Raw genomic sequence first — 16,041 nt, 5'->3', positions numbered from 1 at the left:
TGTTCGACAGATATATAAAATAACATCATAAAATGGGTCCTACTTTTGATGATCTTTCATCAGAATGTTGTACAGGGGGTCCTTTGTCGGGAACAATCGTTGTTTGGATTTAGAATGTCCTCTTCTCCAGTCAATTAGCACGGAAAGCTAGCAAAGTGGCGCTAAGCTCTCCTTCGTGAACAAACACAGACAACGCAACACGCCTAACGTCCCGAAAAAAATTTCAATAATCTAATAAAACTATATTGAAAAAACATACTTTACGATGATATTGTCACATGTATCAAATAAAATCAAAGCCGGAGATATTAGTCTATAACGACAGCTGTACAGAAGGCAAAACCAGGTCCCTTCACGCGCTCTCCAGAAAACAGGAAACTGGTGACACATCATACAAAGAGCATTTATTCGACCCCAGATCAAGTTATACACTCAATTTCTTCTCTCACTGCCTGTCGACATCTAGTGGAAGACGTATGAAGTGCATGTATTCTAATAAATATCAAGGACCTTTATAGGCAGGCCCTAGAACAGAGCATCGATTTCAGATTTTCCACTTCCTGTCAGGAAGTTTGCTGCAAAATGAGTTCTGTTTTACTCACAGATATAATTCAAACGGTTTTAGAAACTAGAGAGTGTTTCCTATCCAATAGTAATAATAATATGCATATTGTACGAGCAAGAATTGAGTACGAGGCCGTTTGAAATGGGCACCTTTTATCCGGCTACTCAATACTGCCCCTGCAGCCCAAACAGGTTAAAGGAACAAATTCTTATTTACAATGATGGCCTAGGAACAGTGGGTTAACTGCCTTGTTCCGGGGCAGAACACATTTTTACCTTGTCAGCTTGGGGATTCAATCTAGCAACCTTTCGGTTACTGGCACAACGCTCTAACCACTAGGCTACCTGCCGGCCCATTTAACCCAACACCTCTGAATCAGAGAGGTGTGGGGGGCTGCCATAATCAACATCCACGTATTATTGTAGTGTAGATAAGGGAAGGCCTGTTTAAAATGAAAACATGCCAGCCAGACAAGCCAGTGTATGAATCAAATGTATTTGCATATGAATGGAGTGGAAATTTGCCGACTTTGCGATCTGTATGGTAAGTTTTTTTTAAAGTATTTTTTATTTTTTGTATGGTAAGTAACATTGTGTAGGGATCATCAAAATTATATACTTTTTTCCCCCGATGCCTGTTTATTCATAAAACGTAGAAGATGATAAATAACATTAAATCGCAATGGTATGTCTATGCAAATTAATAGGAAAACAAAAGCGTATTAATAGGAATACATTTAGCCTAATTGGTAACAAATATGACATGGGGAAAAGTCAGGATACTAGTCAGGCTATTTGTCAAATCCAGGTCTTCAGGTGTATCAAATCTGTAGGTGATTGTGGGCTAAATCAATGACAAACAGCTGAAATGTTCAGGCTTCATCATGATCTGTGATCAAAACAGGCTGGGGGTGTTTTCGGTTACGTTTAGGCTAAGGTTATGTGTAAGAACGCAACTGCACTGAAATGAATAGCCTGATTCAATGGGATTCTCCAGAATAACTTTTTAAAAATCTGTTAAGATCTTTGGTCTATGCATAGACCCATACCGATTTGATCTTTTAGGTATTTTTGGTATAGCCTACCAATAATATTCTAAATTGCAGAGCATTTTAATAAAACAAGCAAATTTTCCTGTGATGTTGAGGCTGAGCAAGACCTTCGATAGGCTAGTAAACAATGCGGAAATAATCATGGAGTTAATCATTGTTATAGCCTAGATTGCTTTTTTCTAAGGCTAAGTAAACAAGGGGTAGCATGGTTTTTGCCCATCTCTATTACAAGGGTTAGGCATATATCCTCACATACCCCTTCAATTCAAGCCCTGCTTTTAACCATAAGACATGTCCACAGAAATGTATAGCCTAAGGATTGACTGTGTCTGTTAAACTGGGAACTCCGGGGGAAAAATGAGGTCAAATCATAATATCAGTGACTTTCAGGTCAGAGTTTCTGAATTGGAATTCCGAGTTGGATGACCGTTCAAAACAAAATCCCAGTCTGAGGTTGTTGGTTTTTTCCCCAGAGTTCCCAGTTGTCTTGAACGCACTGAAGTCGGAAGTCAGAGATTGCAGAGTTCCGAGTTCTTTTAAATGCGCCACTAGAGACCTAGGCTACCTCTTATTTCTGAATATGGCTACCTCCAACAAAGAGGCCCTTGTGTCTGTATTGATGTGAGAAATAGGCATATCTACACAGTAATGTTGGCTAGCTGCGATATCAACTAGCCTAAAGTTTTCTAGAGTTGATATGCCTATTTTAGCTAAATCGACAAATTAAATTGATTAGATTACTCTGCCAATGAAAAATATTTTTTCAAAATCATATACATGTAGATATTTGTAAGGCGTTCATGGTGAGATTTAAAAAAATAATCTAGACACTTAAACTAACACGTGACGCGTAACACATGTAGACGTTTATAAGGCGTTCGTGGTAAGATCTTTCATAATAAACTTACAAGCCACGACGTGAATACTACGTCTACATGACATGCACGTGTCATGTGAACGCGTCGGCTGTTTGACGCCTTAGAAGAAAAAAAAACTTGTCTTCATTTGTATTTTATAGCGCTAGGAAGACGTTAGGTGACTTTGTGAGCGGTATCAGTAGCTTCATGAGGCTTAATTCTGGAACTTACCACCCCCCATAGTTTGGGATTCACTAACCTAATGTCGCAGGCCAGGGATTCGCCTTCTGCCTGTAGCTTCTCAGCACCCTGTTATTTGCTCCCATCTAGTGACCAAAGTGGTGCATGAAGCATGGGCTTTTCTGCAAGGAAGGATAGGACCTACAGGTCATCACTAGATAGCAAACACCCAACACCCACAAATGAGCACACCGGAACCTAAAACTAATTGGTGAGTGGCAAATGACGGTCAGTGCCCCGTTTATTGTTTTTTCTAAACATGTAAACATACAAGACTGTGACCTGGAAACAATATTACTCAAAGACTGTTAACCAATAATAAAATATATATATATATATATATATATATATATATATATATATATATAATAAAACACCAAAACATTAACATACTTCTTTGAATGTCATATATTTGCAAATACTGGAATGCTTGACAACATCAATATATATTCTTAAATATATATTTCTATATAGAGATCTTCAATATTTTATATATTTATTCATATTTCCCCTTTAGGTCCTCTTTTCAATTAGTTCACATTCCTTACATGATCTTTACCCCTGGATCTTTATGTGGCAATTTAGACCTGAAGATAGACATCCAAAGTCTAAGAAATGTAAAGGCAGTTTTTAAACAAGCGCACACACAATCTTTTAATATATATCCACTGCTATATCCTCGAGGTAGGGAAATGCATCCAGCACTAGCCATTCCCTCTCACATTCCCTGATAAGATAGCGTGTATACAGACCAGGGTTCAAACACTATTTTAAATCTTTCAAATATTTTTGGGTGTTTGCTTTGTCCTGCCTGGAGTGTCAGGTCGGTGGGGTTTGCAGTTTGCGACTATTCTATTGTTTCCATTGTCCCAGGCAAGCTCAATCAAGCCCAGATTAAGTACTCAAAATTATTTCAAATAGTATTTGAACTCAGGTCTGCACTTAAATTGGGGGAAAGAGATACTGCATGTCCCTCTGGCCCTCTTTCAATCCTTCAGTCAATGGGAATCGAAACAACATACGTTACAACGTCACTTTGTTGTACTTTAAGGAGTAACCAACTGCAATTTCTAGACATTCCACCAGGGAGCCAGCGGAGAGGAAATCTAGCTCCACCTCGATAAATTTGATGTAAATGGCCGAGCGTTCAGGGCCCATGGAGAGGCCCTCTTCCCTGGCTTGCTGCCCGGTGCCCCTGCAGTTCCCCTGGAGGAAGCGTGTGACGGCCGAGGGCTGCCTGCGGCTGTAGTGCTTGCCTGAGCTCTGAAAGTGCTGGAACAGACACTGCTGTAGGGTCCTCTCCTCCGCGATGCCCAGGTAGCAGTAGGTCACTTTGGCCCCCGTCTTCTCCCCCTCCCCCACTCTCCCACCCGGGCCCACCACACTCTCGAACCCAGACCCGCCAGAGCCCGACGATCCAGAGAGAGGCAAGCTCTGGTCAGAGTCTTGGTGCTGCAGCGGAGAGTCTGGGGCCTCATCCTCCCCTATGTAGTCTGTCTCCGCTGACACCTCCTCGTAACCGATGGCATAAAGGCCATAAGTCTTAGGGATTCCCCCGGGTAGGAGGTACTGGGAGGCCCCGTTGCTACAGCCCGTCACCCTTGACTGGGCTATTGGGATCCAGTCTACCTCCATGTGCAGCTCCAGGCAGCGCGCCTCGCTAATGGTGATGTCCAGGAACTTATAATAAACGTTCTTCCAGTTCATCTTCTGCACTTTGGTCATGATGACACGGCCCTCTGCCTTCTCCGGATTGAAGTACTCGCGCAGCCGCTTTCCCAGGGGAACCTGGGAGCTGATCTCGGCGTAGTGGTAGCAGACGTCCTCGTGCCAGCGTGTGTTGTAGCCCACGCCAAAGATGGCCAGCTTGTTGGAGAGGTGCAATCTGGAGAAGTCGGTCCACGTCTGAAAGTGCTCCCATTTCACCTGTACCGACTCCAGGATGCGCACCACATTCTGCATCACTTCCTGTTTCCTGAGAGGGACAGAAATACATGAACGGTCAAGATGAGGTTGGAACCAGTGGAGGGTTGGTAATGAGAACAGATGATACATTTTTATGAAGTCTTTGTCAGTGATTTGTTTTCAATAACATATTGGCAGTAAAAAGCATTTATTTTGACCTTGTATCCATGTACTGTTATCAGGTATCATTAATTCTATGGCAAAAACACATACTGAACTTGCTCCGAGGGCTCAGGTCGAAGCTGCAGTACACTGGCATTCTTTGGCGGCTGTGTTTCCTCTGAAGAAATAAAGGAACAGTATTTTTTATCATCAAATTAACACATCAAACGCTACCCTGACAGGCATATATGCTCATTACTCCTACAGTATTCATTTTGACAGAGTGAAGGAAGAGCCTGCATACTAAATCAAATCAAATGTTATTTGTCACATGCGCCGAATACAACAGGTGTAGACCTTACAGTGAAATGCTTACTTACAAGCCCTTAACCAACAATGCAGGCATAGCTACCCCTAATAAGAACTACCAGTTCCCTGGATAGTCTACCTACAACTTTAACAAAAAAATAAGTCTGCTGACCCCTTCCCTATTGCTTGCTTTTGTCATCACCACCACTCACCAGTTTCCATCTCTCCCTCCTGGAAGGCGGAGGCCAGCACCTGGTTGCACCAGTCTTCTTGGGAGAAGTCCTCCATAGTGCTGCCGTCAGACTCCATCTCCTGGTACAGGCCACTACTGTTGATGAGGACGGGGGCACACGTCTGGGAGTCCCAGCCTCCCTGGCCAAACACCTTTTCCAGCTGCTCGATGGAGTAGCTACTCTTCCTCTTGCCGACGCCATGCTCCTTCACTCTGCTATAGCACCGGCGCAGCGTCTGCGGGTCATAATGGGTGTGTGAACGTCAGAGGAAGATCTTGAAGTTAGTGTTAGCTATTAGACTAGCTATAGGCCTATCCAATGCCACAAATACACCAGAGACGGCATAGTCACCCACAAAAGGACTGGGATCAAGATGAATGAATGGCTACATACATTTACAGAAATTATTTGCTTTGAAATGCAAATAGCTGAGGATATTTTATTCTCTACAATTGCACTAGATGCAAAATTCAGCACCCTATTGCAAACTTCCAGTCAGCTTACCTGCTAGCTATCTAGGTGCTTTTAGCAATATGGGTGTATTTACATACACTAGCGTTGCTTTCAACTGTATTGGGTTGCACAAAAATAGCCCATGGGAAGCCAGAAGTTCCATTACAACTTATTGTGCCGGTGGGCAGGACGGTTGCTCATTATGACGGGAAGAAACGGAACGGAAAAGGATGGTATTAAATATACAACAGGCGGGCCTAATCGTGGATGCTGATTGGATTAAACCGCGTTCTACCTGGTGTCAATTCCACAAGGCTATGATGTTGAAATACCTATTTACTGTTCCATCTCACTGCGCAATCCAACAACATCGACTGGTTATCATCTAGTTGTTCTCTCATGAGGAAGCTTCTTACTGTGACTAACGCCTGTAACATGACCCAGGTTATCACTCAGCCAACTAGAGTGTATACCAAAAGTGTTGGATCTGTGACATCCACTTGTATTGATCATATCTTCACCAATGCTTGCAGAGCTTTCCTCCAAAGCAATATCAGTTCCCATTGGCTGTCGTGAACATAATATTGTGGCAATAATAAGGAAAGCCAAAGTACCAAAGGCAGGGCCTAAAGTTATTTATAAGATCATACAAAATGTTTTCTCAGGACTCTTTTGTTGAAGATGTAAAATATTTATTTTGGTCTGGTGTGTATAAGGAGGAGAATCCAGATGAAGCACTTGGAGTATTTGTAAAATTATTCTTGCCAACTGTTGACAAACATTCACCCGTTAAGTAACTAATTGAGAACTGTTAGAGCCCCCACAACTAAACCAAAAAAAGAAGACATTATTTTACCAAAACAAGATAAATTACATTAAAAAAACTATGGGAAAAGACTTTGGAGCACCTCTTAGATGTAAGGGGACCTGCGTGGTTCTGGTACCGGTTCCGACCAACATTTTTGCTTATAAATCGGGCTGTGGACACTGTAGATCGAAATGGCTTGCATTGAGCGATAGCCATGGTTCCAACGGACACAGTAGTATTTTGAGCCTGTGTGACGTAGGATCTGAAACCACTTGGAGATGGGATATCCCTCCTACCATTTAGTTCACTCTTCCAACTATCCATCAACTCCTGGCTGAACCCTACATCACAGCCACTGACAAAGCACTGCAATTCAGAGATTGATTTATAGCCATCAATCAAAAATAATTAATAGTTTGTCATTGATGGACAAGATTAATATGAGGTGAAAGGCAAGTTCCTAACGAGTTCAGGAAGCCAAGCTAAGGCTCTGTGAAACGTTCACAGTGATTGGGGAAGACGTTTTGATCAAGAGAGACCTTTACAAATGTGTACTTTTCCTCTAACACTAAACATACAAATATGTGTTTTACAATTATACGGAAGGTGAAATCTTTGTTTTATAATTTCATTATGCTATATTTAGAAAGCATAAGTCATTTCAAGGCTTATTCAGTTTTGTTGAATAGTAATTACATCATGAAATATATATTTTTTATGATATTTGTACTGTGTACTTGAGCTTGTGTACTCAAAAGTGACTACCTCAGCAATTTACAGTGCATTCGGAAAGTATTCAGAACCATTGACTTTTTCCACATTTTGTTACATTACAACCTTATTCTAAAATTGACTAAATTGTTTTCCCCCCTCATCAATCTACACACAAACCCTATAATGACAAAGCAAAAACAGGTTTTTGGAAAGCTTGGCACACATGTATTTAGAGAGTTTCTACCATTCTACTCTGCAGATCCTCTCAAGCACTGTCAAGTTGGATGGGGAGTGTCATTGCACAGCTATTTTCAGGTCTCTCCAATGATGTTCGATCGGGTTCAAGTTCGTGCTCTGGATGGGCCAGTCAAGGACATTCAGAGACTTGTCCTAAAGGACTCCTGCGTTGTCTTGGCTGTGTGCTTAGGGTCGTTGTCCTGTTGGAAGGTGAACCTTCACCCCAGTCTGAGGTCCTGAGCGCTATGGAGCAGGTTTTCATCAACGATCTGTCTTTGCTCTGTTAATCTTTCCCTCAATCCTGACTGGTCTCCCAGTCCCTGCTGCTGAGAAACAGGTTTCCTCCAGACGTGACACTTGGCATTCAGGCCAAATAGTTTAATCTTGGTTTCCTCAGACCAGAGAATCTTGTTTCTCATGGTCTGAGTCCTTTTGGTGCCTTTTGGCAAATAACAAACTCCATGTGCCTTTTATTGAGGAGTGGCTTCCGTCTAGCCACTCTACCATAAAGGCCTGATTGGTGGAGTGCTGCATAGATGGTTGTCCTTCTAGAAGGTTCTCCCATCTCAACAGAGGAACTCTGGAGCTCTGTCAGTGACCATCGGGTTCTTGGTCACCTCCCTGACCAAGGCCCTTCTCCCCCTATTGCTCAGTTTGGCCGGGCGGCCAACTTCAGGAAGAGTCTTGGTGGTTCCAAACTTCTTCCACTTAAGAATGATGGAGGCCATTGTGTTCTTGGGTACCTTCAATGCTGCAGAAATGTTTTGGTACCCTTCCCCAGATCTCTGCCTCGACACAATCCTGTCTCGGAACACTATAGATAATTACTTCGACCTCGTGGCTTGGTTTTTGCTCTGACATGCACTGGCAACTGTGGGACCTTTATATAGACAGTTGTGTGCCTTTCCAAATCATGTTCAACAAATTGCATTTATCCACAGGTGGACTACAGCCAAGCTGTAGAAACATCAAGGATTTTCAATGGAAACAGGATGCACCTCAGTTAAATTTTGAGTCTCATGTAAATAAGTTATGATGGATTATTGTAAGATGGCGCCAGAGAAGAAGGCAGACGTTTTACATGCCCCCAGCCGATTGTATTTTTTGTTTCGTTTACAACTTACTTTTTTTACTTATTTTGTACATAATGTTGCTGCTACCGTCTCTTATTACCGAAAATAACTTGTAGACATCAGGACTGCGAATACTCACCACGGACTAACAGAATCCTTTTTTTCCTTTCACGACTCTGACGAGCCCAACGCGAAGGATATACTGCTAGTCAAATGGCTATTTGCAGTGCCCCCGCCCCGCCGTCTTTACACCACTGCTACTCTCTGTCATCTATGCATAGTCACTTTAATAACTCTACCTACATGTACATACTACCTCAACTAACTGGTGCCCCCGCACATTGAATCTGTATCGGTACCCCCCCTGTAAATGGTCTCGCTATTGTTATTTTACTGCTGCTCTTAAATTTCTTGTATCTCTTATTCTTATCCGTATTTTTTTGAAACTGCATTGTTGGTTAGGGGCTCGTAAGTAAGCATTCCACTGTATTCGGTGCATGTGACGAATAAAATTAGATTTGATATCAGTTATTTTTTTGCAAAAATTGCTACAAATCTGTTTTCGCTTTGTCATTATGGGGTATTGTGTGTAGAGTGATGAAAACAATTAATTTAATACATTTTAGAAAAAGGCTGTAATGTAAAAAAAAAAAGAAGAAAATGTGAAGGGGTCTGAATACTTTCCGAATGCACTGTACATCCACCACCAGACAGGCCACTATTGGTTTCTTCACTGTACCCAAACCAAAAAAGATTTAATGCATTGTTCATTTATATACATGACATCATGGAATGCTCTGCCACCAGAGGTTACTGATGGCAAAAAGAAAGTTTAGCTTTAAAAACAGATGAAATAAAACATTCTATCACAGCACCTCTCCTCTTTCTAAAGATCTAATTTAACTGTACTGTATATAAGAATATGAATATGTACAGTACCAGTCAAAAGTTTGGGTTTTTCTTTATTTGTACTATTTTCTACATTGTAGAATGATAGTTTCAATGTCTTCACTATTAAATAACACATATGGAATCATGTATTAACCAAAAAAAGTGTTAAACAAATCAAAATAGATTTCATATTTTAGATTATTCAAAGTAGCCACCCTTTGCCTTGATGACAGCTTTGCACACGCTTGGCATTCTCTCAACCAGCTCCACCTGGAATGCTTTTCCAACAGTCATGAAGGAGTTCCCACATATGCAGAGCACTTGTTCGCTGCTTTTCCTTCACTTCACACACTGAGGTCGGGTGATTGTGGAGGTCAGGTCATCTGATGCAGCACTCCATCACTCTCCTTATTGGTCAAATAGCCCTTACACAGCCTGGAGGTGTGTTGGGTCATTGTCATGTTGAAAAACAAAAGATAGCCCCACTAAGCGCAAACCAGATGGGATGGTGTATCGCTGCAAAATGCTGTGGTAGCCATGTTATTTTAGTGTGCCTTGAATTCTAAATAAATCACTGACAGTGTCACCAGCAAAGCACCCCCACACCATCACACCTTCTCCTCTATGCTTCACGTGGGAACCACACATGCAGAGATCCGTTCACCTACTCTGCGTTGAAGAAAGACACAGCGGTTGGAACCAGAAATCTCAAATTTGGACTCATCAGACCAAAGAGCAGATTTCCACCGATCTAATGTCCATTGCTTGTGTCTCATTGGCTCAAACAAGTCTCTTCTTATTGGTGTCCTTTAGTAATAGTTTCTTTGCAGCAATTCGATCATGAAAGCCTGATTCATGCAGTCTCCTCTGAACAGTTGATGTTGAGATGTGTCTGTTACTTGACCTCTGAAGCATTTGTTTGGGCTGCAATTTCTGAGGCTGGTAACTCTAATGAACGTATCCTCTGCCGCAGAGGTAACTCTGGGTCTTCCTTTCCTGTGGTGGTTCTCATGAGAGCCAGTTTCATCATAGCGCTTGATGGTTTTTGCGACTGCACTTGAAGAACTTTCAAAGTTCTTAATTTTCTGGATTGACTTACCTTCATGTCTTAAAGTAATGATATCTTAATAATAATGTCTTAAAGTAATGTCTTAAAGTAATAAAGTATTTTCTCTTTGCTTATTTGAGCTGTTCTTACCATAATATGGACTTTTACCAAATAGGGCTATCTTCTGTATACCACCCCTACCTTGTCAAAACACAACTGATTGGCTCAAACATATTAAGGAAAAAAATTCCACAAATTATCTTTTGACAAGGCAAACCTGGTAATTGAAATGCATTCCAGGTGACTACCTCATGAAGCTGGTTGAGAGAATGCCAAGAGTGTGCAAAGCTATCATCAAGGCAAAGGTTGGCTACTTTAAACAATTTGTTTAACACTTTTTTGGTTACTACATGATTCCATGTGTTATTTCATAGTTTTGATGTCTTCACTAATATTCTACAATGTAGTAGAATAGTAAAAATAAAGAAAAACACTGGAATGAGTAGGTGTGTCCAAACTTTTGACTGGTACTGTATATATGAAGTGTGTAAATAGTATTTTTGGTGTCTCTTGGTGTCTTTTCTATATATATCTATAATTTTTATTATTATGCCGTGATCACGAGAAAATGATCTTACGATCTCGACAAAACAACTTTTGTTATGTAGTGATCATGAGATAAATAAGTTGTGATCGACATAACAAGGGAATACTTTTTTAATTCATATGTCCTCTCTGGACCTCCGTAGGGTTGCGTACATAGATATGAAACAAAAAGACTAAAATGAATGACCAGCCGGCATCAATAGAAACCCTAGATTTGTGTCGGGACTATATCTCGTGGAAGGATGAAATAGTATGTATAAATTCATTAAAATAAAAAGTTTATGAAAATATGTCAATCATTATTTGAACATGTTGTTATATGAAATTGATAATGCCCTCGAAGCTGGTGTTTCGACTTCGTCTCAGGCCGAACAACACCCGTGCCAATATATCCTCCAAACACCGGCTTCGAGGGCACTATCACTTAAACAGACTTTCCAAACGTGGGTCTGTTGTAGAGGTCCACTCAATCCTGAATACCCGAGGCTCGACCCGGGACCTGAGCGAGTCCGGGTTCAAAATTCTAACTTTCCCTTGGGCCCAGATCTGATAGATCCGAGTGGACCCGACCGCGGCTCATATTTATTTTATGCTAATAAGGTGAATTTATTGACTGATTTAAGGACTAGCCAACATATTCTTTAACCAGAAGAGCAAGTTCGCTGATAAAAAAATAAAGTTGCCACTTGGGTCAAACCCGTTAGGGTATGGGTTGAGTCTAGGTCTGGTTGTAGTAGGGTCCATTCGGGTTCAGGGCTGATTGTTCTTGGCGTTTCCACTCACTACAAAGTGATGACAGGAAGCCCATTGGCCGGCAGTGGGAGAAGATGGAGCGAGATTGATTTTGGCCAACATCCTGCTAATTTTCTCATCGATGAACCATTTGATCTCCATACAGTTGTCTGTGTCCAAAACTAAAATCTGTAACAAAAGGAGTGGACTGTGTTTTGTAGAATTTACCCTTTGCCAAAGTTTCTCCCCAAAATGTTGTTGTTTATAAGTAGTGCAAGAAGTAGTGCATATTTCCATTAGTTCCCTAACAGAAATATGCAAATAAATAAATGCTAGAATGTGCCAATAGGACCTCCCTAGCTCGTGCTTGGCTCTGCCCACTATGATTAATTTTCTCCCTTTGGAAACGACAGGCTCTGGTCTATCTTGGGTTAGTTATAAAAATCGTTGCCTCTAGTCTGTTGCAGGCACACTTCCTGTCTGCTTACCTGATGTCAAAACAAAAGTCGTGCACTGTCTACAACAGACCCACGTTTGGAAAGTCTGTTTAATAATATCTATTACATATTTTGTCACAAATCGCCCGTCATAAGGACCAACCATCATGCCCACAACACAGGCACAGTAAGGCTTCCCACGGACTGTTGTTGTGCAACCCAATACAACTGAAAGTGACGTTAGTGTATGTGAATACAACAGCGTTGCTAAAATCAACTACGTGCTAGCTTGACAATGTGCTGAATGTTTTAAAACGTACCTACGGGTTCAATCGTTACATTAGCAAGCTACATATTACTAGCTAGCTTGCTAGCTAACGTTAGTTAGTCAATGGGCATACGCTAGGAAGCTACTGTAACACTGACAACATCCCTGGTTAACATTACATGATTGAACATAGCACGAAGTTACTGCCTACGAAGAGTGGTAAGCAGCTGACAGATGACTACCTATGTGATAGATGAACATGCTTACTCTGTCCCCCATTACCTTCATCCTCTCCCTGCATTGGGATGGGGTCCTTTCGTAGCCGAGCTCTGCTAGGGCTCGTGAGACCCGCTCGTACATTGCGGGACCAGGGGCCTTTCCAGAAAAAACGGTGCCTGCAACCTCCAATTGCTGCATTCGTGCCTCCGTCAGTCTTTCATTGCCCCACACCGCAATAAGGGCGTTTGTTTCGGATGGGGTCCACGACATCCCTCGGCAAGCTGTGAAGCTATTTGAGGCAAAGGCCGATCCACTTCGGCCTGCGCTCCCAGAAATCGTCATACCTACGTTGAGAGGCGAGAATCGATTAGGTGTGGAGGGATTGGAATGATATTGGTTGCTGTCACTCAAATCCTCTGATTCTGGTGATGGAACTTCTGTTTTCGGCATCTTTAACGGCGTCGATATCTCGGGAGAATGATTAGAGTTACAGGGCGCCGCCATCTTTCTTCTGTTGCTAAGGGGAGGGTAGCCTAACGTAGCAGGCGTCAAAAGGGAAGGGGATGTGATATACGTCTTCTGTATGTATGGGGGGTGATATGTGCCAGAATTAAGCATAGGCAACCGTACCACCTTGTGGCTGTCGCTTACCATTGAACGTCTGACTGACAGGACATGATACCAATGCCTTACTGACGCCTGCGTGTTAATGAAAGTCATAAGGTGCATAGTTTATATTTATATTAATTACATCTCAACCATAAATGTTAGAAACTTACAATTTTTCCCATGGAAGCCGACATTCCGAAGTAGCCATCTTGAGCTATAGTGTAGCATACGGCTTGTGTATTTTCTGTTATCGCTAATTGCCTAGAAAAGATTATGTCCAATCTATAGGTAATCTGTCTTTCCCTAAACACCTCATGACATGGTATGTTATCTTATCTTTCTGTATACAGATCTAAATGTTGTTAGCCAATCACAGATTATGTTGTTACTAGTTCTCAGTAGCCTACATCAGACAATCAATAGGAGTTTCTCCACGGCTTTCAGTCGAATAGAGGAGTTCATAGGCTTTCCCAGAGGACCCGTGCTATTCGGAGTCTTTGGGATGTCCCTACCTCAATCAACTATAAATGTAAAATGGTTAAGTTTAGTGTTATAGTTTAGGGTTCAGTGTAGGGACGTCCCAAGGAGTCCGGATAGCAGTGACCGTTCATAAAGTGAGAGACGGCACGGTATTTGAGAGCTCGGAGACGCCACAGACATTTATTTGTTTTTTTTTACAAGCATGGGACTTGTTTAGTGTCTAACCCAGATAGTTGCCTTAGAGACTATGAAAATAATTACCAAGATGTCCTTGATCTGATTGAGGAGTAAGTAGGCTATATTTAAGTTGTGATATCGTTAGTAAATATTTAGGCCTACTGTGTTGATAAGGCAAATTTGATTTATTTGAGTTTGTAACGCATTGTCGAAAGCACGTAGGCAATATTATTTACTGTGTTGATAGGGGAGTAGACTAGTGCACAATAATAACGTAATTTGATGATTATTGGTGTAATACCCTTACATGCCATTGTGTGCTGGAGCTATGGGTTTATTTGTCCACTGTCACTAGACCTACACATTCACACTAAAACTGAATTGAATGGGGGATGAATAACTACTTTTCACTGAAGGGAATGAGGTACAACATACAACTTTGATCGAAGACCTTAAAATCATGCCTGTCAAGAACAAGGAAATCATAACGGTATCCTAATACAGTGTGGATACAGGAGTAGCCTATTCTACAATAATGTAACTGTATGTGCTAGTATTATTTATCTAATTGATAAATGAAATGGTAAATGTGGTTGGGTACGCTACTTCATTCAATGATTACGATATTGTACAAGGTAGATAAAGGAGTAACTTATAGTCTACAATAATAATGTAATTGAATGTGCTATAGTATAATTTTTTTCATTGATGAAGGAAATTGTAAGTGGGGATGGGTAGGCTACTTCATTCAGTGAATACTGAATGTCTTGCTATCTCTGGGAGTATGTTAATGAAGTCTTTTCAGCTGTTGAACTATGGCAAGGTCAAACTAATTTATAAATCTATCTTTCTTTTAGTCAAGAAGTGATGAGCCAGAGCAACCAATCAGCATCACTGTAGCTGTTTTACCCACCACCCACACTGCTCTCCCTCCACAAGCAACCACATCCTCTTCTCCTGTTCAATTAATTTGCCGCCACACTGAAAAGCACTGTACATACATACCTCTGTGCCCATCTCATTGCAACATGATCCATCCAGGGCCAAAGCTGGATGCCTAAAATGTGAGAAATGTAAACAATATGCTACAGTGTGTGTGTGTGTGTGTGTGTGTGTGTGTGTGTGTGTGTGTGTGTGTGTGTGTGTGTGTGTGTGTGTGTGTGTGTGTGTGTGTGTGTGTGTGTGTGTGTGGATGGATGGATGGATGAAGTTCCAATAAAATACATGAGAAGATGGCAAAGGATGAGAGTGAGAGCATACAGTATGAAAATAAAGACCCCTTGGGATCCAAAATGAGTGTGGGGTGCCCTCTTGTGTCATTTTAGATCCCAAGGGGTCTTTATAGGAGAACCCTTTTGGGTTCCAGGTAGAACCCTTTCTGTGTCTAGGTAGAACCCTTTTGGGCTCTATTCCACAGAGGGTTCTACATGGAACCAAAAAGTGTTCACCTTCGGTGATAGCCAAAGAACCCTGTTTTGTCCGTTTGAGGATACTACAGTCACCCCTGGAGGAGGTTCTTGGAACACTGCTATTTAAGTCTGGGCAGAGGTTGGTGAAAACCTTCAAAGGTAGATCCTAGTGGTGCTATGTTGCGTGTTATCTTGAATAACAGGCATATGTTTGAGTACAGAATGAAATGGTGTAAACTTAACAGGCTAAACTCTTTGAGAAAGGGGTTCCAACAGGGTTCTTTGGCTATCACCGAAGGAGAACACTTTTTGGTTCCATGTAGAACCCTCTGTGGAATGGAGCCCAAAAGGGTTCTACCTAGACACAGAAAGGGTTCTACCTGGAACCCAAAAGGGTTCTCATATGGGGACAGAGGAATAATCATTTTAGTTTGTAGATAGCACCGTTTTATCTGAGTGCAGTGGTCGTTCCGTGGTTTTCTGCCCAATGTTTTTATTTTTTATTCATTGGTGGTGGGGAGTTAAGATAATCAGAAATACTATGAAACATCACCACTT

The 16,041-nt window shown here is 41.5% G+C and overlaps 1 protein-coding gene across 1 annotated transcript; it reads right to left on the bottom strand.

Annotated features, from left to right (window-relative positions):
• Positions 1–3,095: 3,095 nt before the first annotated feature.
• LOC120056487 (myb/SANT-like DNA-binding domain-containing protein 2) lies at positions 3,096–13,322 on the bottom strand. The gene is made up of 4 exons (XM_039004661.1): positions 12,872–13,322; positions 5,302–5,557; positions 4,892–4,958; positions 3,096–4,688 (listed from the first exon to the last, which is right to left on the bottom strand). Exons 1-4 carry the CDS (start codon positions 13,310–13,312, stop codon positions 3,737–3,739), a joined length of 1,716 nt encoding a protein of 571 aa, XP_038860589.1. The 5' UTR covers positions 13,313–13,322; the 3' UTR covers positions 3,096–3,736.
• Positions 13,323–16,041: the final 2,719 nt, after the last annotated feature.

Source organism: Salvelinus namaycush, chromosome 12 (genome assembly GCF_016432855.1).
Source record: "Salvelinus namaycush isolate Seneca chromosome 12, SaNama_1.0, whole genome shotgun sequence".
In the NCBI taxonomy this organism is placed as follows: domain Eukaryota; kingdom Metazoa; phylum Chordata; class Actinopteri; order Salmoniformes; family Salmonidae; genus Salvelinus; species Salvelinus namaycush.
Note: the sequence above shows the minus strand (reverse complement) of the source record. Positions and strands in the feature narration are given on the sequence as shown.

Excerpts from the sequence above, each read along its gene's own strand:
- LOC120056487 (XM_039004661.1), bottom strand. The coding sequence starts at position 13,312 with ATGGCGGCGCCCTGTAACTCTAATCATTCTCCCGAGATATCGACGCCG. Across the intron at positions 5,558-12,871 it reads AATGCAGGGAGAGGATGAAG|ACGCTGCGCCGGTGCTATAG; the intron begins GTAATGGGGGAC and ends TATGACCCGCAG. Across the intron at positions 4,689-4,891 it reads GAGCCCTCGGAGCAAGTTCA|GAAACAGGAAGTGATGCAGA; the intron begins GTATGTGTTTTT and ends TGTCCCTCTCAG.